Source organism: Aptenodytes patagonicus, chromosome 2 (assembly GCF_965638725.1).
Source record: "Aptenodytes patagonicus chromosome 2, bAptPat1.pri.cur, whole genome shotgun sequence".
NCBI lineage: Eukaryota > Metazoa > Chordata > Aves > Sphenisciformes > Spheniscidae > Aptenodytes > Aptenodytes patagonicus.
This window is the reverse complement of record NC_134950.1, coordinates 418,525-440,080: the sequence shown is the minus strand read 5'-3', so window position 1 is coordinate 440,080 and position 21,556 is coordinate 418,525. Positions and strand designations below refer to the sequence as shown.

General features: G+C 59.5%; 1 protein-coding gene across 1 annotated transcript; it reads left to right on the top strand.

Annotated features, from left to right (window-relative positions):
• The first annotated feature begins 276 nt into the window (after positions 1-276).
• LOC143156075 (1-phosphatidylinositol 4,5-bisphosphate phosphodiesterase gamma-1-like) lies at positions 277-20,775 on the top strand. The gene is made up of 32 exons (XM_076328982.1): positions 277-1,044; positions 7,043-7,192; positions 7,302-7,395; positions 7,516-7,563; positions 8,207-8,291; positions 8,424-8,504; positions 8,596-8,630; positions 10,235-10,307; positions 10,420-10,521; positions 10,601-10,719; positions 10,820-10,905; positions 11,100-11,220; positions 11,338-11,506; positions 11,791-11,910; positions 12,125-12,232; positions 12,385-12,572; positions 12,792-12,992; positions 13,126-13,245; positions 13,578-13,761; positions 14,079-14,156; positions 15,312-15,415; positions 15,636-15,732; positions 16,032-16,098; positions 16,550-16,713; positions 16,836-16,932; positions 17,071-17,295; positions 17,609-17,757; positions 18,546-18,660; positions 18,899-19,060; positions 19,280-19,368; positions 19,489-19,673; positions 19,751-20,775. Exons 1-32 carry the CDS (start codon positions 825-827, stop codon positions 19,800-19,802), a joined length of 3,888 nt encoding a protein of 1,295 aa, XP_076185097.1. The 5' UTR covers positions 277-824; the 3' UTR covers positions 19,803-20,775.
• The last annotated feature ends 781 nt before the right edge of the window (positions 20,776-21,556 follow it).

Here is a 21,556-nt window from a genome sequence, read left to right as displayed (position 1 = left end):
GGTCCCCATCTTGAGTTCCTCTAGATGTCACCCTCAGCCGTCTTTTCGCCCGCTCGGATTTTCCTTTCTCCAAGATCCTGCATTTTTTTTTTTTTTTTAAATTCCTTTCTGATCTCTTTCCGGCCATGTGTGATTGCAGTTTCCTCTGGGCGTCCATTTCATCAGCCCGAAATTAAGGAGCGGAGGAGAGGGGTGGCGGGCGGCCGGCGGGAGCCCCCCCCCTCCCCACCCACCACCACCCCGACCCCGCATCCCGCCTCCCGCCCCGCCAGGACCCCGCTGCTCCCCGGGCTGGCTGAGCAGCCCTCGGCACACCCTCGCCGCACCCCTCTCCCAACCCCGGCCCCGCTTGGCCCGGAGGCCGGGGGGATCCACCACCTCAACGCAGGCACCATCAGTTTTGGGGTGACTTTGCTTTTTTTCAGCTGGGTTTTCCCCCCACGCCACCCTCTTCACCCACAAAGGTGCCCCCGCCATACTGCAGTGGCCGGATGGTTTTTCTCCCCCCTGGCTCTGAACTGCAAGGCCATCGCTGCTGGCACTGCCCATCTTCTCCCACCGCCACTGGATGCCAACGCCAGGGCCGGATTCAGCTTCGACGAGAAGGTCACGGCACCTCCAGCCCACCCTTTTCCTCCCCGTCGCCAAGCCCGGCTCTGTGCCGCGGCCGTGGTGCGGCGGAGGGGACATCGGCCGTAGAGGAAACCCGTGCCTGGAGCGAGCAGAGAAAATCCCCAGGGAGGTTTCGGCTATTTGGTTCGTCCTCTCCTGCATGAGACAACCCCGGCTCTGCGGCTCTGCCGGGCGATGGCCGCGCAGTGAAGATGTCCGTGGCCAGGCTCAACAGTGTCAATGGCTTTCTGGAGGACAGCAGGATGGAGGCAGGGGACATGGGCAGGATTCTCCGCTGCCTGGAGATAGGCACTGTCCTCACCTTATTCTATCAAAAGAAGTCGCAGAGGCCGGAGCGAAGGACCTTCCAGGTGAAGTTGGAGACCCGGCAAATCATCTGGAGCCGGACGCCCGAGAAGGTGGAAGGGGACAGTGAGTATCAGTGGCAGCGGCGCTGTGGGCTGGGGATGTGCCGGTGGGGTTCCCGGCCACAGTGGGGTGCCTGGCCGTGGTGTGCCTGGCCATGGTGGGATGTCCTACTGTGGTGGGGTGACTGGCCGTGGAGTGCCTGGCTGTGGTGGGGTGCCCTGCTGTGGTGAGGTGACTGGCCGTGGGGTGCCCAGCCGTGATGCGGTCCCTGGGAGGGGGGTGCCTGGCCATGGTGGGGTGCCCTATTGTGGTGAGATGCCTGGCTGCAGTGGTATGCCCAGCCACAGTGGGGTGGCTGGCTGTGGTAGGGTGCCTGCTGCAATGGGGTGCCTGGGCATAGTGGGGTGCCTGGCTGCAATGGGGTGCCTGTCCATGGCAGCGTGCCCAGCGACAGTGGGGTGCACAGCCTTGGTGGGATGCCTGGCCATGGTGGGGTGCCTGCCCATGATGGGATGCCTGGTTGTGGTAGGGTGCCCAGCTGTGGTGGGGTGCCTGGAAATAATGGGGTGCCTGGCTATGGTGGGGTGCCTGGCCACAGTGGGGTACCTGGCCATAGTGGGGTGCCTGGCCACAGTGGGGTGCCCAGCTGCAGTGGGATGTCTGGCCATGGTGGGATGCCCAGCCACGGTGGGTAGCCTGGCCACGGTGGGATGTCAGACCATGGTGGGGTGCCCAGCCGCAGTGGGTAGCCTGGCCATAGTGGGGTCCTGGCCATATTGGATGCCCTACCATGGTGGGATCTTTGGCCATGGTGGAGTGCCTGGACACAGTGGGGTGCCCTGCCATGGTGGGATGCCCAGCCACAGTGGGATGCCCTACCATGGTGGGGAGCCCAGCCATGGTAGGATGCCCAGAGATATAAATGCAGGAGTTGCTGGGCTGAGCAACCCTCGCCTCCTCCATCCCAGCCTCACATGATCCCTAAGTTGCCGTGGGGCTCAAGCTGCTGCCATTTCATCCCTGGGGTTTTATACCCTCCCTGGCAAGGAGGTAAAGGAGCCGGCCACCACCTTGCCTGCTCACGGTGCTTTTAACCCCCAAAATGGGGTGCTCAGACTTCCAGGGCAGGCAGCAGCATGGGGTGGAGCATGATGGTGGCCCCATGCAGCCCAGAGAGGACTTGGCCAGCTGGGCTCTGCCCCACATGCATTAATGATGTCAATGCAAAGTTTGGACTGGTGGCACTGGCATCCGGCACAGGAGATGCTCCCACCAGAGCATCCATAAAAAATCACCCTTATTTGTGGATTTGCTGGTGGCTAGTAGGCTGTTGGGGCATACTCCCACTGCCAGGCATCAGTGGGGCTCCATGCCTTGGTGCTCGTGAACTGGTTGCTCGTTACCTCAAGGCTTGCAACTCCTCTTAAATTGAGCTAAGAAGAGCCAATGGATGAAAACATGGGGTTGGGGTGACATGGACCTATACCATCGCCTCATCCCATATCCCCATGTGGGGAGGAACGCAGTTTTGGGGTATCATCTCACCTGGACGATGGCAAAGCCCACCCTAGAGGTTTGGGAGATGACAGGTGCCTTTTCCCTGGGAGGGCTCAGAGGGTGTCATTAAAAATCACCAATCACCCACCCAAAAATCACCACCCACCGATAATTTTGTGTGAGACAGAGCAAAATCCCCAGGAGGGTTCAGCTCCCGCTCAGAGGGGCCGACCCCAAGCCAGATTGTCGGCCATGGCGAGGCTTTGAGTCGAGAAGGAGGGTGGCATCTGGAGATGAGTGTTGGCACGAGCAGGATCCGTGCTTGTCCAGACCTGCTGGGCTCAGGAGCAGATTTGTGGGAGGAGGAGGAGGAGGGATGGGCAAGGGGAGGAAGTGCACCCATTTTTGGAGAGGCGGTTTTGGTCCACATGGGGAAGAGCTCGTTCCCCGCTCACGGAAATAATGCATTTCCAGCTCCTTGTTTTTTTTCAGGAGCACTGCACACCACCAGGTCAGGGTCTCGGGTCACTCCCGATGCCCTGCCTCAGTTTCCCCACCGGTGCCTTGCGATCTGGCTTCTCCCATGCAATGGCTTCCGTGGAAATGAGTGGGCATCCTCCAAGGTCATCCAGAAGGGGAAAAAAAAAGGAAAATCCCTCTGGAAATGGTACAATCCTGCCATCCAACCCCACCACCCGCTTCCCCCAGCCCTGGGTGGGAGCAATCCCGGTCTTTGTGCTGGGCTGGAACATCTTCACCCCGTGGTCCAGCCCTGCTCCGTGCTCGCACGTCCTCCCACTCGCTGTGATTTTATGGAAGTGCCAGGATCTCCTGTTCAACCCTGGGATCTCGCTCCCACCCCATGCCCGACCTCACGCCTGCCCGGGCCATTTTAAATCCCCCCTTCAACCAGGCACCCCGCTTGCAGAGGGATTAGCGGGGACGACCAACAGTGTTGATGTCTCTGTTACGGACTGGCAGGGCCAGGACACGGATCCTGGCTCTCCCCGAGATGCACCGCACCATGCAGGCTAATTACACACTTCATTAAGCAGCTGATGGACGCGTGTCCATGCCGATGGGTTTGCCTGTAGCATCACCTCCAAAATTAACCTCATCCCGGAGGGTTTCCAGCTCGTCGCCCTCGGCAGACCCTGGTCCCCAGTGCAAGAATGAAATCTAGTGGAAAACAGCCCAAAAGGGATCTTTACAAGAAATTAAAAGAAATAGAGGTGAAGGCAGCTTGGCAAGCCCAAGAGCATTTTCGGAGGGATGGTTTGCCACGACGACAGCTAATTGGGATCACACCTCCAGCCTCACTAACGCCAAATAATTAGAAATAGGACCGTTTGGGGAGGAGAAAATCCAGATGGGGTTTAACGCTGCTGGACCAGGAGGAAATCTTTTATTTCAGGTTTTAAATCAGCTTCACAACACCACGGGAAGCCCTGGGGGATGCAGTCACCCAGTCCCCCCTGTACAGGAGGGTCTGAGCTGCCACGTGTCCTGCAAAAAGGGGTGACTGAGGCGAACACGAGGGAACATAGCTCGTGCCACCGCAGATCTGCCCAGGCCAGTGGGATTTCCCAGCACAACTATTCCCTCCGACCGCTTCGCTTTGCTTTGCTTTTCTCCTAATGCATTAAGAAAACTCCCAGGCTCTCAGCATCCCTAAAAGCCACTGGTCCTACATCATCTTCCCACCATCCCTATATTTAAAACCTTCTTTGCACCACGCTGCTCACTTTGCATTAGAAGAGAAAAGGGATTTTCGCAGCTGGAACTGACTTCCAGAGTGTTTTAATCGCCCGGGACCCCTGAGACAATGCAGGGAGGAGTTTGGAGACATAGTTCTGACATGATTGCTGCAAATCCGCTGCAGATGTGGTTTCCAGGAAGCCGCCGGCCGCGTTGCATTGTGCAGCCCCGCGCCGCTCCCTCTTCCCTCGGCTCTTTGTGGGGCTGGGCTATTTGCCCTGCAGAGAAGGACTTGGGGGTACTGGTGGATGAAAAACTGGACATGAGCCAGCAATGTGCGCTCGCAGCCCAGAAAGCCAACCGTATCCTGGGCTGCATCCAAAGCAGCGTGGCCAGCAGGTCGAGGGAGGGGATTCTGCCCCTCTGCTCCGCTCTGGTGAGACACCCCTGGAGCACTGCGTCCAGCTCTGGGGTCCTCAGTACAAGACAGACATGGACCTGTTGGAGCGGGTCCAGAGGAGGCTACAGAAAATGGTCAGAGGAACACCTCTGGTATAAGGAAAGGCTGGGAGAGTTGGGGTTGTTCAGCGTGTAGAAGAGAAGGCTCCGGGGAGACCTTCTTGCAGCCTTTCAATACTAAAAGGGGGCCTAGAGGAAAGATGGGGACAGACGGTAGTGATAGGACAAGGGGCAACAATTTTAAACTAAAGAAGGGTAGATTCAGACTAGATAAAAGGAAGACATTTTTTACAATGAGGGTGGTGAGACACTGGAGCAGGTTGCCCAGGGAGGTTGTAGATGCCCCATCCCTGGAAACGTTCAAGGTGAGGTTGGACGGGGCTCTGAGCAACCTGATCTAGTTGAAGATGTCCCTGCTCATTGCAGGGGGGTTGGACTAGATGACCTTTAGAGGTCCCTTCCAACCCAAACCATTCGATGATTCTATGATTATTGGCAGCACCCAGAGGTTGGCTCCAAGGCCAGATCCTGGCATTGTTGAACTGGGGGGATGGCTGCGTTGAGACATGTTGGCGGAGCCCCGGTAGCCGCCGGCTCCGCACCCCTCTCCAGCACCCTGTGGATGGGCAGGTTTGGGGATGAGCAGCTGGTTTTTAACCTATAAACCCATTTTTACTCCCAAATATCTGCCTGTTTATACCAAAGCAGGTTTGCTCTGAGCCATGGGGGCTGCACGGAGACAGCAACGGGGTTTCATTTCTTGAGGTCTAGTCCCAAAACAAAGCACATGCAGGGGTGCAGGCCTCCTGTGTATCACGTGTGCTAAAATCTCACCTCGATTCGTGAAATTTGGCTTGTCATCATCCAGCGAGGGAAGGTTGGATAAAACCTCCAGTGTTTTCCGGAGCTTTTCTGCCAAGAAAAACTATTCCGCACCTCTTTTCTTGCTTAAGCAGCCCGATTTCTCCCCCATCCCTTATTCCTCCCTGCGCTCGCCTTTTATTTATCCCCTTTGGATTAGGCTGAGGGTTTCTGTCAAGGCACCAGCACGCCTGCACCCTTCCCCACCGCCGCATCGGAAACGTGGCCGGGCTGGAAATTCTCCGGGAAATGACCCATTTCCTCGTCAGGACAATACCCCGGCGCGGTGGTCCGGCCGCCCTCGGCCGCACAAAGTCCTTTCCGGTGCCGGCGCCTCAGCCCCGGAGGGCAAAGCTGCCCAGGGGTGATGCTCGGGGTATCGAGAACAACTTTGGGTATTATTACTAATATCATCATATTATTTTTCTGCTCCTGGTGGGACATGTCCGCTTGGCAAAACCAGGGGTTGGAAATCTCCCCCAGCAGCGTAGCTGTGAGGAAGACTGCGGTCCGGAAACCCAGCCCTCCTGCCGCCGGCGGGGCTTTATATAGCGAGATAATGACAGAGCAGCACGGCAGGAAAGAAACGCCCTGTGGTCCGGACTGCCAGGGCTCCAAATTGCCACCTTTGGGCAGATGTCTTCAATTAAAAGATGAGCTCAGCCTGCCCTGGAGCAGGGTCTGTCTTGGGGAGGAGAAGGCAGGGGAGAGGCGGCTGGAGATGTGCTGGCTGGGATGGGGCTGGCTGAGTCTGGAGGACACATGGCACCCACAAAGCAGGGAAACCAGTGGGAAGCACTGTGGTGACATCCCATCTTGGGGACATGGGTCCCTGGAGGACACACAGCAGTGGGGTGCCATCACACACCTGGGGGCAGAGCTGCAAGGACCTGGAGATGTGGCTCCCTGGAGGACACATGGCCATGGCACCCATGGTGCCGTTACACAGCTGCAGCAGTGCTGCAGGAGCACCCTGTCTTGGGGACACGGCTCCCTGGAGGACACATGGCCGTGGCACCCATGATGCCGTCACACAGCCGCAGCAGTGCTGCAGGGATGCCCTGTCCTGGCAACATGGTTCCCTGGAGGACACGTGGCCATGGCACCCATGGTGCTGTCACGCAACTGCAGCAGTCCTGCAGGGACACCCTGTCCCGGGGACACGGATCCCTGGCACCTATGGCACACATGGCCATGGCATCTATGATGCTATCATGCACCAACAGGCAGTGCCACGGGGATGCCCCATTCCGGGGACATGGTTCCCTGAAGGAAATGCAATACCTGTGGTGCCATCACACTAACAGACACATCACTGGAGGGCAGCGGGGACATATCTCCCTAGAGGACACATGGCCACAGCACCCACAATACCATCACACACCCATGGGCAGTGCCATGGGGACACCCCATCCTGGGAACAAGGCTCCCCAGAGGGCATGTGGTGTCCTGGCAGTCCCATCTCCCACAGCCTTCCTGAGCCCCACACATATGTCTGCAGTAGCAGGGTGGCTGGCGACAGTCCCATGTCCCTCTCTCCCCACAGTCGACATTCGGGAGATCAAGGAGATCCGCCTGGGGAAGAACTCACGGGACTTTGAGCGCTACCCCGAGGACGCTCGCAAGCTCGACTTTACCATGTGCTTCATCATCCTCTACGGGATGGACTTCAGGCTGCGGACACTCAGTGTGGCTGGTGGGTGGGCTCCTTCCCCATTCCCCCCAGCCACCCTCAGGCTCTCACCCCCACCCCAGCATCCCATCTACCCCATCCCAACCTCACTACCCTCCTCTTCCTCCTCCAGCTTTCTGCGAGGAGGACATCAACCTGTGGATAACGGGCCTCAACTGGCTGGTGGCAGACACCCAGAAAGCCCAGACCCCGCTGCAGATTGAGAGGTGAGAAAGGACCAGCAGGTCCCATTTCCCAGTCCCCATCTGGAGGTCTGGGGGACAAAACCCGCCTGGGTTTGGTCCCCCCTGGGGCTGAGCACCATCTGTCCAACCCTTCCTTCCCAGGTGGCTGCGGAAACAGTTTGACGGGATGGACCGGTCACGGGAAGGCAGGTGAGCACCGGCATGGCCCTGTGTTGGGAAGTGGCCAGTGGGTTTGGCTGGACAGGGCCGTATCCCCCCCAGTTGCACCCCAAATCTGGAGGCTGAGCCAGGCTGGGAGCAGGGTTTGTGGGGCAGGGTGTACCAGGTTATTTGGGGTTCTTGAAGGCACCAAAAATCAGAGACTCAAGTGCAAGTCCCCGCCTTGCTTCTGTAGGGACCATAGAGACCCCGATGCCCCCACGCCCGCTGCTGCATTTCCACCAGCACCAGGAAGGGCTGGACCATTAATGCAGCCCATAAAAATCTCCCCAAGTCAGGAAAAACCCCAAATCAAGTGAATTTGGACTTAAAAGATTATGGGGATGGGCATCACCTCCAGATGGGATGATGGCTTAGAGCACCCAGTTGGTTCTTGGGCGTGCTCCCTCTCCTCAACCCTCTGCTCACACTCGTGCCAGATCCTGTGTAATTAGGGGTCCTGTGCCACTGCGGAAATCCACAGCCCGGTAGGGTGGGAGCCCTATGCCAGAGACCACACTGGCACCAGGATTTGGGGTGGGATCCCCGATGTCGGGAGCTGAGACCCATCCAGGGGTTATCCATCCTCTGCGGGGTCTGGCCGGTGCCCTGACGCTGGCTCACCCTCCCGCAGCATCACGGTGAAGGACCTGAAGGCCATGCTGCCTCAGGTGAACTACCGCGTCCCCAACATGAGGTTCCTGCGGGACAAGCTCGTGGTAAGACCACCCTGGGCACCCCCGCTATGTGTGGAGAAGGTCTTCAAGCCCCCACAGCCAGGCTGGAGCCAGCCCTGGTGTCACTGGCTCCAGTCGGGTGGCCCTGCTCTCATGCATCACCCTCTCTGGCAGGAGGTGGAAGCCAGGAATGAGATGACTTTCTCCCACTTCATCCAGTTCTACAAAAACCTGATGTTTGATGCACAGAAGTCGGTAAGAGCCATGGCTTGTCCTCCCAAGCATCTCCCGCCCGGTGTGGCGTGTCCCCAGCCAGCTAAGCCCGATCCCCACCTTTGCCTTGCAGGTCATCGAACAGCTGGAGCTCTCCTTCCCCTTGCGGTGAGTACCTGGGAGCCCAGCGGCTCCCATCCCGGCCAAGCCTCCAAGGGTCGGATCCATCGGGTGGGCAATGCAGAGCCTGGCGAGAGCAGAGGGTCCGGGCAGTGCACGTGGCCCCGGAGCATCTCCCAGCATCAGGGCAGGCTTGGGCTGGAGGGGATGGTGGGGATGGCAAGGGTGGTCTGAGGGGCAGGGATGGGAGAGGGAATGGGAGCAGGGATGGGAGAAGGGATGAGCAGGGATGGGAGAGGGGATGGGAGCAGAGATGAGCAGGGATGGGTGCAGGGATGAGAGCAGGGATTTGAGCGGGGATAGGTGTGGGGATGGGAGCAGGGATATGAGTGGGGATGGGAACAGGGATGGGAGCAGGAATGTGAGTGGGGATGGGTGCAGGGATGGGAGCAAGGATTTGAGCATGGGTGGGTGTGGGGATGGGAGCAGGGATGTGACCAAGGATCGGTGCAGGGATGGGATCGGGAATGTGAGCGGGGATATGAGCAGGGATGGGTGCCAGGGATCATAGAATCATAGAATAATTTGGGTTGGAAGGGACCTTTGAAGGTCATGTAGTCCAACCCCCCTGCAATGAGCAGGGACATCTTCCACTAGAGCAGGTTGCTCAGAGCCCCGTCCAACCTGACCTGGAATGTTTCCAGGGATGGGGCATCCACCACCTCTCTGGGCAACCTGTGCCAGTGCTTCACCACCCTCAGCCTAAAAAATTTCTTCCTTATATCTAGTCTAAATCTCCCCTCTTTTAGTTTAAAACCGTTACCCCTTGTCCTATCGCTACAGGCCCTGCTAAAAAGTCTGTCGCCAAGTCTGTCCCCATCTTTCTTATAAGCCCCCTTTAAATATTGAAAGGCCGCAAGAAGGTCTCCCCGGAGCCTTCTCTTCTCCAGGCTGAACAACCCCAACTCTCCCAGCCTTTCCCCACAGCAGAGCTGTTCCAGCCCTTGGACCATTTTCTGTAGCCTCCTCTGAACCCGCTCCAACAGGTCCATGTCTGTCTCGGACTGAGGACCCCAGAGCTGGACGCAGTGCTCCAGGGGGGTCTCACCAGAGCGGAGCAGAGGGACAGAATCCCCTCCCTCGACCTGCTGGCCACGCTGCTTTGGATGCAGCCCAGGATACGGTTGGCCTTCTGGGCTGCGAGCGCACATTGCCGGCTCATGTCCAGCTTTTCATCCCCAAGTCCTTCTCTGCAGGGCTGCTCTCAATCAAATCTCATGAGGTTCACATGGGCCTACTTCTCGAGCTTGTCCAGGTCCCTCTGGATGGCAGGGACATGTCACACTGCCCTCCTCCCCACATCCTTGGGCAATGCTGCATGCTCTGGCTGGGTGCCTGCCTCTCCCAGGTCACAGGGTGACATTGGGAATGTTTGCTCTAGCAGCACCCAACAGCTCGGGGTGCCCCTGGCACCCCCATGGCCTGTGCTTTCCCCAAGCCCCTTGCCAGCTGCCACAGTGGGCAGGAGTGGGGCAGGAGCAGGGGGCATCAAGGGGCCAAGCTGCTAGTGGGCACTGGCAGCCTCGACTCCCGCATGGGATCTACCCCAACTCCTGCTCCCAGTCCTCACTGATGGCCGCTCCATGTCCCAGGAACGTGGACCGCCCCGAGCTGTGCCAAATCTCCCTTTACGACTTCCAGAAGTTCCTGCTGCACGACCAGAAGGTGGGTACCCTTAGAGACCCCTGCAGCATCCCTCTCAGCCCCAACCTTGGGGACGCCCATGGGATGCCCCAGCCCGGTTCGCCCCGTAACAGCGGCCATGTTTGCACCCCAGGAACCCTGGGCCAGCGACGTGGGCGTGGTGCGGGACTACATGTGCACCTACCTCAAGGAGGGCTCGAGCGAGGCGACGGACCCCTCCTTCCAGCTGGACGAGGTGGGTGGCCCCACGTGGCACCCACCCAGGTGTGTCTCCCCAGCCCTGGCAGGCTCTGACCTCTCTGCTTCCCCCCTAGTTCCTCACATACCTCTTCTCCAAGGAGAACATGGTGATGGACGCCAAGTATGAGCGCGTGGTGCCCGAGGAGATGAACCACCCCCTGTCCCAGTACTGGATCTCCTCCTCCCACAACACGTAAGGACAGGGTGGGCTCTCCTCGGGGACCCCCACGAGCATCCCATCACCCCTAGCTGGGCAGCCCTGGCCACTGATGGTCCCTCTCACTCCTCTGCAGGTACCTGACAGGGGACCAGTTCTCCAGCGAGTCCTCCCTGGAGGCGTACGCCCGCTGCCTGCGCATGGGCTGCCGCTGCATCGAGCGTGAGTCCCCCCAGCACCCTGTGGTGATGCTCAGTCCCCCCCAGCAGCCCACGGTCCCTCAGACAGACCGTCCCCTGCACCCATCCCATGGCACTGGGTGGGGGGTCTTCCATGTCCTTTGGGGGCCCAAAAACATGGTCCCTGGTGCACAGTCGGTGACCGGCATGCATTAACTGAGGTGTCTCCCCACTCAGTGGACTGCTGGGATGGCCCAGACGATCTCCCCATCATCTACCACGGCCACACGCTCACCTCCAAGATCAAGTTCCTGGACGTGCTGCATACCATCAAGGAGCACGCGTTTGTCACCTCTGAGTAAGCCTCAGCCCCCCCCAATGACACCCCAATTCTGGGACAGGCAGGCAACCCCTGCCCGAATTCCCCTCTCCTTCACCTTTGTCCCAAGCTGCCATTCCCACCTGCTTCCTCCAGGTTCCCCATCATCCTCTCCATCGAAGACCACTGCAGCATTGTCCAGCAGAGGAACATGGCCTCTCACTTCAAGAAGGTCTTTGGGGACATGCTACTCACCAAGCCGGTGGACATCAATGCCGACGAGCTGCCCTCACCCACCCAGCTCAAGAAGAAGATCCTAATCAAGGTGTGGAGTGGGCACCACCCCAAAGCCTCTCTTTGCAGGAGGGACAAGGACTCTGTTGGGCTGGGAGGGATGGTGATTCTCTCAAATCTTGTGACTCAAGAGTGATATCCCTCCGTGTACAAGTAGGACATCTCTCCCATGTCCTACTGCAAGAGACAGTCAAGAGGAACAGGGGGTGGTGGAGAGGTACCTGCAGGAGCCCAAGCATGGCCTGAGGGCTGGGAGCTCAGTGTGACGGGGACACTGTGCCCACCGCTGAGCTCCCCTCCCTGGGCTGTCTCCAGCACAAGAAGCTGGTCGAAGGGAACCTGTACGAGGAGGTCTCCACTGCCAGTTACTCGGAGAATGACATCAGCAACTCCATCAAGAATGGCATCCTCTACCTCGAAGACCCCATCGACCATGTAAGGGGCTCCCTGCCAAATGGCAGCCAGGGGCCAAGCGGGGTCTGTCGGACAGGGATGAGCATTGGGGTTTGGGTTGGACATGGGGCATGGGCTCTCCTAGACCATTGCAATGCTGTGGCGGACGTGAGGGGGGCAGAAACAGGGGTCTCAAAGCCCCGTCCCTCCATGCCATCATCCTCTCTGCCCTGGTGATGCTCTTCCTCCCTCCCAGACCTGGAGCCCCCATTATTTCGTCCTGACGAGCAACAAGATCTACTACTCAGAGGAGACATCCCGTTACCAGTTCAACGAGGATGAGGAGGAGGTGGAGCAGAAGGAGGTGGGTGAGGGGCAGGATGCATCCACGGGGCAGGGGGATTTAGGGAGGACTCCGTGAGGAGGAGGAGAGGGTGGCAATGCCCCAGTTGATGCCGGTGGCTGGGAGGAATGCTGACCCTGGGGCATCTCTCCCATTTTGGGGTGAACTCGCAGGAGTTCAACAACAACGAGCTACACTTCACGGAGAAGTGGTTCCACGGGAAGCTGGGAGGTGGCCGTGATGGGCGGCAGATCGCCGAGAAGCTGCTGCACGAGTACTGCACCGAGACAGGCGGCAAGGACGGCACCTTCCTGGTGCGCGAGAGCGAGACCTTCGTGGGTGATTACACCCTCTCCTTCTGGTAGGAGCCCTGGGGGAGGCAGGATCTCACCCTCCCCGAACTGGTCTGGGTATCCCACCAGGGGTTGGCCCTCCAGCCAATCCCCAGTTTGGTGCCTGGAGTGGTGTTTTGGCGGGGAAACACCACCATTTTCCACGGCACATGGACCCCTGAGCGTGGGATGGTGGGGACATGAAGAAGAATTGACTCACCCCTGCCTTCCCTCCATCACCACGGCAGGAGGTCCAGCCGGGTGCAGCACTGCCGGATCCACTCGCGGCAGGAGGCCGGCGCCACCAAGTTCTATCTGACGGACAACCTGGTCTTCGACAGCCTCTACAGCCTCATCTGCCACTACCGTGAGGTGCCGCTCCGCTGCAACGAGTTCGAGATGCGCCTCACCGACCCCGTCCCCCAACCCAATGCCCACGAGAGCAAAGAGTGAGGATGGCCCCCATCCCCTTGGTCCCCTGGGTCCCCCAGCCTCCTCCATCCCTGGTGTCAGGTCTTGGGTGCCTCCCGGGGCACGGGGATGCCAGCGCCAGCCCACCGCCTCTGTTCTCTGCCCGGCCAGGTGGTACCACGCCAGCTTGACGCGCCTGCAGGCCGAGCACATGCTAATGCGGGTCCCGCGGGATGGAGCCTTCCTGGTGCGCAAGCGCAGTGAACCCAGCTCCTACGCCATCTCCTTCCGGTGAGTGTGGCCACCCCGGTGCCCTGAGGCCAGTCGGGCTTGGCCGCAGTGTCCATGTTGCTGGCCAAGCTGAGAACTGCCTGGCTCGTGTCTGTTGTGACTCCATGCTGGGTGGCAGGGGTTTGCTCTGGGACAGCAGGGTGACACGGTGGGACGCATGATGCTGTCACGGGGGGGGACCCCCTAGCTGCAGTGATGGGAAAGCCACGTCCTCAGGGCGGTCACCCTGGTGGCATTCCTGCTGGGGCAGGGCATCGCTTCCTGCCCATCCCCATCATGGAGCCAGCGTCCAGCCACCCCTCACGTATCCCCCCCGGTTCTCTTGGCCCCAGGGCGGAGGGGAAGATCAAGCACTGCCGCATCCAGCAGGAAGGTCGGCTCTTCATGCTGGGCAGCTCAGCCGAGTTCGAGAGCCTCGTGGACCTTGTCAGCTACTACGAGAAGCACCCGCTCTACCGCAAGATGAAGTTGCGCTACCCCATCAACGAGGAGACCCTGGAGAAGATGGGCACCACCGTGAGTACTCCTGGCGGTGGGGATGGTGGGGATGGGGGCTCTGTGCCATGGACAACCAAGCCCTGTCCCCAGCTCCACCATCGTGGGAAGGGCTCCTCCAGCCTCTCGGTTGAAGCCCAACCAGAACCACCCAAGCTCATTCCACAGACATTGCCCACGGTTATAACTCCACCGTAATTCACTTCCAACGAGTTGCAAAGGGATATTAGGTCCCTCTCAACCTCCTCTGGATCACACGTGGTGGCCCGGCTCTCACCACATCCCCTTGTGGCCCCTGCCCGCATCCGGGTGACCCACTCAGGTGTCTCTCCTTGCAGGAGTTAGACTATGGAGCCCTGTATGAGGTGCGGACCCCCCACTTCTACGTAGAGGCCAACAAGATGCCAATGGCCAGGGTAAGGGGCCAAGCTGGTGTCCCTGGGAGGTGGAGGGTAGTGGGACATGGTGATTCTAGTGCTGGGGCTCCTGGGCAGTGTGCCCCCAGACCCACCACATCTCCCACCACCAACCTGAGAAGTGGTGATGTTTTGCTGCATTTTTCTGACCCTCAAGTGATGCTGGAGCTGGTGGGACCTTTCCCACCTCCTCATCACTTGGGGACAGTCCGAGTTCCAGTGACAGCATTGTAACGGCATGGTGGGCGAGGTCTGGAGAAAGCCCAGCCTGGAGCAAGGACCTGGCATAAGTTTGCCCCAACAGTGAGGAAACCCCCATGGATCCCTTTGCACTGGGGAACCCCAAAAGAGCAGGTTTAGGGTCAGCTCCCAGGTGGTGCAGTCTACATCCTCGAAGGTTTTTGGTACAGGGCTGGTCTTGGAGCTGGCCCAGTCTCCATCCTCGGAGGTTTTTTGGACCAGGCTGCTCTCAGAGCTGACCCAGTCTCCATCCTCAGAGGTTTTTGGGGCTGGGCTGGTCTCAGAGCTGACCCAGTCTCCACCCTTGGGGATTTTTGGGACCGGGCTGGTCTCGGAGCTGACCCCGTCTCCATCCTTGGAGGTTTCTGGGACTCAGCTGTTCTTGGAGCTGACCTAGTCTCTATCCTCAGAGGTTTTTGGGACCGGGCTAGTCTTGGAGCTGACCCTGGAGGAGGCTGGACTGGAGCCCCAAGATTCCTTCCATGTGATCCTACAATCCCATGGCCCAGCACTGCTGTGCCTTAAAGGTCCCTTTGCAGCAGAGCAGCTCTCAGGCTATGACCAGACACCGGAAACCTTAACCCAAAGGGATTTTTCCCAGGGAGAGTGGGAATATCAGGGGATTAACCCCTTCAGTGCACCAGGAGAAACCATTGGGAGACCCAGAAGAGGAACTTGCTTTGCGCTCAATGTGGTGGTCCTACAGGACCATGGGCACCTCCAGCCCTCCTGTCCCCTCTAACATGTCTCACTGCTGTCATGGGCAATTTGGGGGCATCGTTTGGGGTGTTGGACCCTCAGGAGCCCCCATGCTCCACTGTGGAGGCTCAAGGAGCTAGGCTGAGCAGGCAGCGCTGCCCGCCAGCATCCCCAGGTGCTGGGTGGTGACACATGTCCCTCTCCCCGGTGGCCTAGTGCACAGTGAAGGCTCTCTACGACTACAAAGCGCAGCGGGAGGATGAGCTGTCATTCTGCAAGCAGGCCATCATCCACAACGTCGACAAGCAGGACGGCGGCTGGTGAGGGCAGTTGAGTGGCCCCCGGGTGGGCATCGCCGTGGGTGAGGTGTGGAGGGGACGCCCCGGGTTTTCCCGTGGGTCGTCCCGTGGTGGGTTTTAACTGCCTCCTTTTCTGTCCCCCCACCCCTTCTCCGACCGCTCCCTGACATTGCACGTAGCATGAACACCCCTGTCCCCCCCCAAATTGGTCCGCTTTCCTTGATCCTCTCACCCCTTGCAGGTGGCGGGGGGACTACGGGGGCAAGAAGCAACTGTGGTTCCCAGCCAACTACGTGGAGGAGATCGTCAGCACGCAAGCGCAGGAGCAGGATGAGGCCGTGAGTGCCATGTCCCTGCGCACCTGGGACAGAGGCCACCCGAGATGCTCCCAGCCTTGTGCCAGCCCGGACCCTTATCCAGAGGCTGGGGGATGCTCCCAGCCCCGCTCCAGTCCAGACCCTTATCCAACGGCTTGGGGATGCGCGGAGCAGAGCATGCCAAGAGGGTGTTTTTTCTCTGCTTTTGCTTGGACTTGGCCGATTCAGAGGGCTGGAGGGAGGCTGCCAAACGGAGTGGGCGCTGGGCTCAGCCCTGCACAGCCGCCCCCCACCACCCACTCTTCCTTCCTCTCTTGCAGTCGTCGGAAAACAGCCCCCTGGGGAACTTCTTGAAAGGCTTCATCGACGTACCGTCCTGCCACGTCGGTGAGTGTCCCCACCACGTCCCCGCCACAGCTGCGGGAGCCTGCCGGGACGGCGCACACCCCGCACTGAAGCTCAGTGCCGTGAGCTGAGGCTCCCCAAACTCATCATGCAATTGCCAGCTGGGCTCATGCTTGGCACAACGTGCCAGGGAGCAACGCGAGGCTGGGTTCTGAGGGATTTGGTTGATTTTGCGGGGGATTCAGAGGAATTGGGAGGTCTGGATGATTCAGGGGATATTTACTCCTGGCTGAAAGGAAAACGCATTTCAGCGTGGAAAGCTGAAACAATTCATTAGAAAAATGGAACCTTCACAAGAGGACCCCAACGGCTGGTGGGGTGCCGGGGGGTGCTGGTGGGGGCCCGGGAGCGGGACCGCTGAGGTTTCGTTTGCTCCACAGAGCCATCCATTGGGAATGTCTTCGAGTAAAGCCCCCCTCTGATGTCCTTATAGTTATCTCCAAAGACGGGAGGAGCTCCAAACCATTTGTCTTCACCATCCATTCCCAGCAGATGTCCCACGCAGCCCAGTCACTGGACGTGGCCGCAGACACGCAGGAGGAACTCAGCGAGTGGGTGGCCAAGATCCGAGAGGCCACGCAGAACGCCGACGCCAGGGTGAGGGGCACCAGGGTGCAGAGGATGGGGGTGGATGGTCCCATTCTCCAGCGGATGGTCTCCAACATCTCCAAAGGAGGAGGCTGGGGGAAGACTTTCAGCTCCTGTTTCCCCTTGTGCAGATGCAAGAGGGGAAGATCATGGAGCGGAGGAAGAAGATTGCGCTGGAGCTCTCCGAGCTGGTTGTGTATTGCCGCCCGGTGCCGTTCGATGAGGACAGTAAGAGCTGGAGAAGGGGGGTGATGGGATAAGCATGGGAAGAGATGGGTAGGGGGAACCAAGCGGTCATAATGGGCCAACCCCCGGGCCACCAGAGAGCCCCATGTCCTCTGTTGATGGCCACCTCGATGCTTTCAGAGATTGGCACGGACAAGGCGTGCTACCGGGACATGTCCTCCTTCCCGGAGACCAAGGCAGAGAAGTATGCCAACCGCAGCAAGGGCAAGAAGTTCCTGCAGTACAACCGGCGCCAGCTCAGCCGCATCTACCCCAAAGGGCAGCGCCTGGACTCCTCCAACTATGACCCATTGCCCATGTGGATCTGTGGCAGCCAGCTTGTGGCCCTCAACTTCCAGACACCTGGTAAATCCTGCTCCTGGGGTGGCCGCTGGGCTCATCCCCACAGGTGACCCCAAAATCCTTATCCCTGGTGGCTCCGCCCTGGGTCCTATTGCTGGAGATGGTTTGGATGATCTTTCCAACCTTTGTCCTCATCCTGATGGGGACATCTCCATGCAATTCTTGGGTGCTTCATGCAAAACCCAGCTGCATCCCTTCTCCGACAAGGGTTGGGGGCTCTTAGCCGGGGGTTTGCCAGGGCAGGACCTGCTGGCCGGGGACCTCAGGGAGTCCCTGAGCCCCACAGCTCAAAGCTGCTCTGTCCCCACGGCTGCAGACAAGCCAATGCAGCTGAACCAGGCGCTCTTCATGCTCGGTGGCCGCAGCGGCTACGTCCTGCAGCCTGACATCATGAGGGACGAGACATTCGACCCCTTCGATAAGAACAGCCTGAAGATCGTGGAGCCCATCACGGTGCAGCTGCAGGCAAGTGGGCAAGGACAGCAAGTCCACCCTGAGGTGGTCACCATCAAGATGGGGGCTTGCTTCTTCCTCCGTTTTGGGTCAACTGGGGGTGGTTTTTACATGTTTCAGCCCCATATTTGCTCCATGGAGATCATTACCCCATGATCTCTTCGGTTTGTCGGTTTTTCTCCGCTTGTGGCATCATTTTTCCCAGAGGAGAACCCAAAAATTGCACAGAGCTGAACCCAACCTGAGCAAATGCGAGGTGAAGGGTAAAGTAGCTAAAACAAGCCCCAAAACACCTTACCCAACCCTTGGGTAATTTCGGTGTTAGAGCTCAGACAGGTTGGTTTGTAGGCACCTGACTCTTGAGCATGGCATGAATCCGGCAAAGTTTTTTTAAATAATTTGGCGGATACAGCTAAAATCGAGCTAAAACCAGTCCAAGGTCATAAATAAGGTGTGGTGTGACTAATTATGGCCATGAAGCTTTTTGGCAAGCCCAAAACACCCAAAATTTTTTACGCTGAGGGTGGTGAAACACCGGACCAGGTTGCCCAGAGAGGTGGTGGATGCCCCATCCCTGGAAACATTCAAGGTCGGGCTGGACGGGGCTCTGAGCAACCCGATCGAGTTGAAGATGTCCCTGCCCATGGCAGGGGGGTTGGACTAGATGATCTTTGAAGGTCCCTTCCAACCCAAACCCTTCTATGATTCTATGATTCTAAAAAGGCCAAGTCATGGGGTTGCCCTGGGGAGTCCTTCCTCAGCTGATGTAGCCAGACCTCACCCTCCTCTTCCTCCTGCAGATCCTCGGTGCCCGGCACCTACCCAAGAATGGGAGGAGCATCGTGTGCCCCTTCGTGGAGGTGGAGGTGTGCGGCTCTGAGTATGACAACAGCAAGAACAAGACAGACGTCGTAGGTGAGGGTCCACGCTGGTGATGTTCCCACCCAGCCCCTGTGCCCCAGGGACAGGCGGGGATGCCGGGACAACCCTAACTGTGCCCTTCGGGGTCCTCTTGGACATGTGGGTGACGGGGCTGGTTTTCGTGGAGGAGTGAAGAGGACAGGCATCTCCCACTAACGTGCTGGTGCCATGCTGGTGATGTCCATGCGTCCAGCCCCGCCCTGACCCTTCCCGCTCTCTCCTCGCCCCACAGCCGACAACGGCTTCAACCCCGTCTGGCTCTTCAAGCAGTTCGTCTTCGACATCAACAACCCCGAGTTTGCCTTCCTTCGCTTCGTGGTGTACGAGGAGGACATGTTCAGTGACCCCAACTTCTTGGCACAAGCCACTTTCCCCGTCAAGGGCCTCAAAACAGGTATGGTCCCTCCATCTGCACCATCATCATCATCATCATCATCACAGAATCATCATCATAGAATCACAAAATCATCAAATGGTTTGGGTTGTAAGGGACCTTTAAAGGTCATCTAGTCCAACCCCCCTGCAATCATCATCATCTTCTCAGGGATCTGGCCGTGGCGAGGGGCTCGGACCCTGCCATGGGGCTGAGCTCGTGTCGTGGTGTTGTGTGCAGGCTACCGGTCGGTGCCGTTGAAGAACAGCTACACCGAGGACCTGGAGCTCGCCGCCCTCCTCATCCACATCGAGATCATCAACGCCAAGGCAGGTGGCCTGGGCAGCTCGGGGAACCCCATGCCTCAGTTTCCCCAGCTGGAGCAGGGGGGAACAGCACCCTGGGGCGTCCTGTCCACCCCACCAGCTCATACCCTTGTGTCAGAGCAGGAGGAAGACGAGGAGAACCTCTACTCATCCATCCAGCAGCTACGGGACCGCGCCAGTGAGCTCTCCAGCCAGGTCTCCAGCTACGAGCGCACCAACGGCTGCGACTCCCGCTACCAGCAGCGCCTTGACGAGTTACGGGCAGCCCAGGAGCGGCTCATGGAGCTCACTGAAGTCCGCAACCGCAAGTGAGTGTCCCCTCCCCGTGCCTTTAGGAGGCCCCTTTCAGGGGGGTCCCTAAGGCCACCACCTTGCTCCCCACCAGGTTGATGGAGAAGAAGAAGAGGGACCGGCAAATGGTCACCAAACGCAGCTGAGCTGGACGGACACGAGCCCGCCAGCCCGCTGCGGACCCCCGCCCCCGCCACCTCCTCTCCTGCTGCAAAGGGAGGTGGGGTGGCCAGATCCAGACCTGCCCCCCATGCCCGGGGCTGGGCGATAGCGGTGTGACAAATTTGGGGACGAAAGGGGACTTCGGGTAGCTCTGCCTGTGACATTTCTCCGTCGGGGCGAGGCAGGAGGTGGGATGCTCCAGTGTAAATCTGGGGCACCTCCGGCTTCGTCCCATGTCCCCTGGGGCTGGTGGCCACGTCCCTGTCCCCACGGGGTGGCCACTGCGGCGTCCTCTTCACCCCACATCCTCTGTGTCTCACCATCCCATGGCGGGGAGGGGCGATGAGCCCCACAACCGATGGGGAAACTGAGGCACGGGTGCCCAGCCGGCCCAGGATGGGGCAGTACCGGCCACCTCCATCCTGGGGACAGGGGACAGGACCGGCTGGCAGTGAGGCACTGGGATGGGGACGCAGAGGACACTTTGGGGGGGGGGAGGGGGGCATTTTGCCCCCTCGCTATAAATATCTGTATTTTCTTCTTTTATCCAGCATGTACATACGGCGCGGGGGGGGGTGTCTGTACCAGCCGCAGTATTAGGGCATGGAGGGGACCCCAAAATGTCCAGAGATGCCCCTGGGATGGGCACGAGGGAGCAGGGAACCAGGTCTGGGCGTGTCCCACAGGGCAGGGTGGCCGGTGACAGTGAACCCCGAGCGGGCACCGGGCAGACGCAGGCACCAAGGTGGCCCCAGAGGGGACAGGGATGTCCCTGAGGTGACACCAGCGTTGGCACCAAACCCTGGGGACAGGGACAGATCCTGCCAGTAAAGCCAACGGAGGTGGTGCCCGGCGGGGCGGTGGCTGGGGACATCTGGGGGTGTCCCCCGGCATCAGGGCATCCCGGCGGGGGGATCTGTGTATTCTTTGTATGAAAATAAATCTATTTAGCCAATATTTATACCCCGTCGCCGTGGTCTCGTCCCCCCCCTGCTCTGCCCACAACACCAATGTCCCTGGGGTGGGTGATGTCCCCAGGGTGGTGGCTCAGTGGTCCTGGACCCCTGAGCTCAGTGTGTCAACCTTGTCCCCGTGACATGTCCCAGCGGCGGTGGGGACACCCGAGCGGTGTGTGGTTTTGGGGCTGGGATGAGTGTGCTGTGGCAGGCAGGGCCACCCAGGGAGGGGACACGGGACACAAGCCATGGGACACAGGGCCGGGGGACACAGGGGTAGGGGGACACAGGGACAATGGACACAGCACTGTGGGGATGCAGGACACAGGGTCATGGGGACACACGGCCATTGGGACCGAGGACTCTGGGGACACAGGGCTATGGGGACACGGGGACACAGGGCCATGGGGACACGCAGCTATGGGGAAGCAGGGTCACAGGGCTCTGGGGACACAGGGCTCTGGGGACACGGGGACACAGGGCCATGGGGACACGCAGCTATGGGGAAGCAGGGTCACAGGGCTATGGGAACAGGGCTATGGGGACACACGGCTATGGGGACACAGGGCCATGGGGACATACAGCTATGGGGACGCAGGAACTATGGGGACACGGGGACACAGGGCCATGGGGACACGCAGCTATGGGGAAGCAGGGTCACAGGGCTCTGGGGACACAGGGCTCTGGGGACACGGGGACACAGGGCCATGGGGACACGCAGCTATGGGGAAGCAGGGTCACAGGGCTCTGGGGACACAGGGCTCTGGGGACACGGCGACACA

What these genes read in the sequence shown, in the direction of transcription:
- LOC143156075 (XM_076328982.1), top strand. Translation starts at nt 825, where the DNA reads ATGTCCGTGGCCAGGCTCAACAGTGTCAATGGCTTTCTGGAGGACAGC. An exon ending in TGTTTGATGCACAGAAGTCG is followed by an intron (nt 8,505 to 8,595) that starts GTAAGAGCCATG and finishes TTTGCCTTGCAG; the next exon opens with GTCATCGAACAGCTGGAGCT. An exon ending in GAACAAGACAGACGTCGTAG is followed by an intron (nt 18,661 to 18,898) that starts GTGAGGGTCCAC and finishes CTCGCCCCACAG; the next exon opens with CCGACAACGGCTTCAACCCC.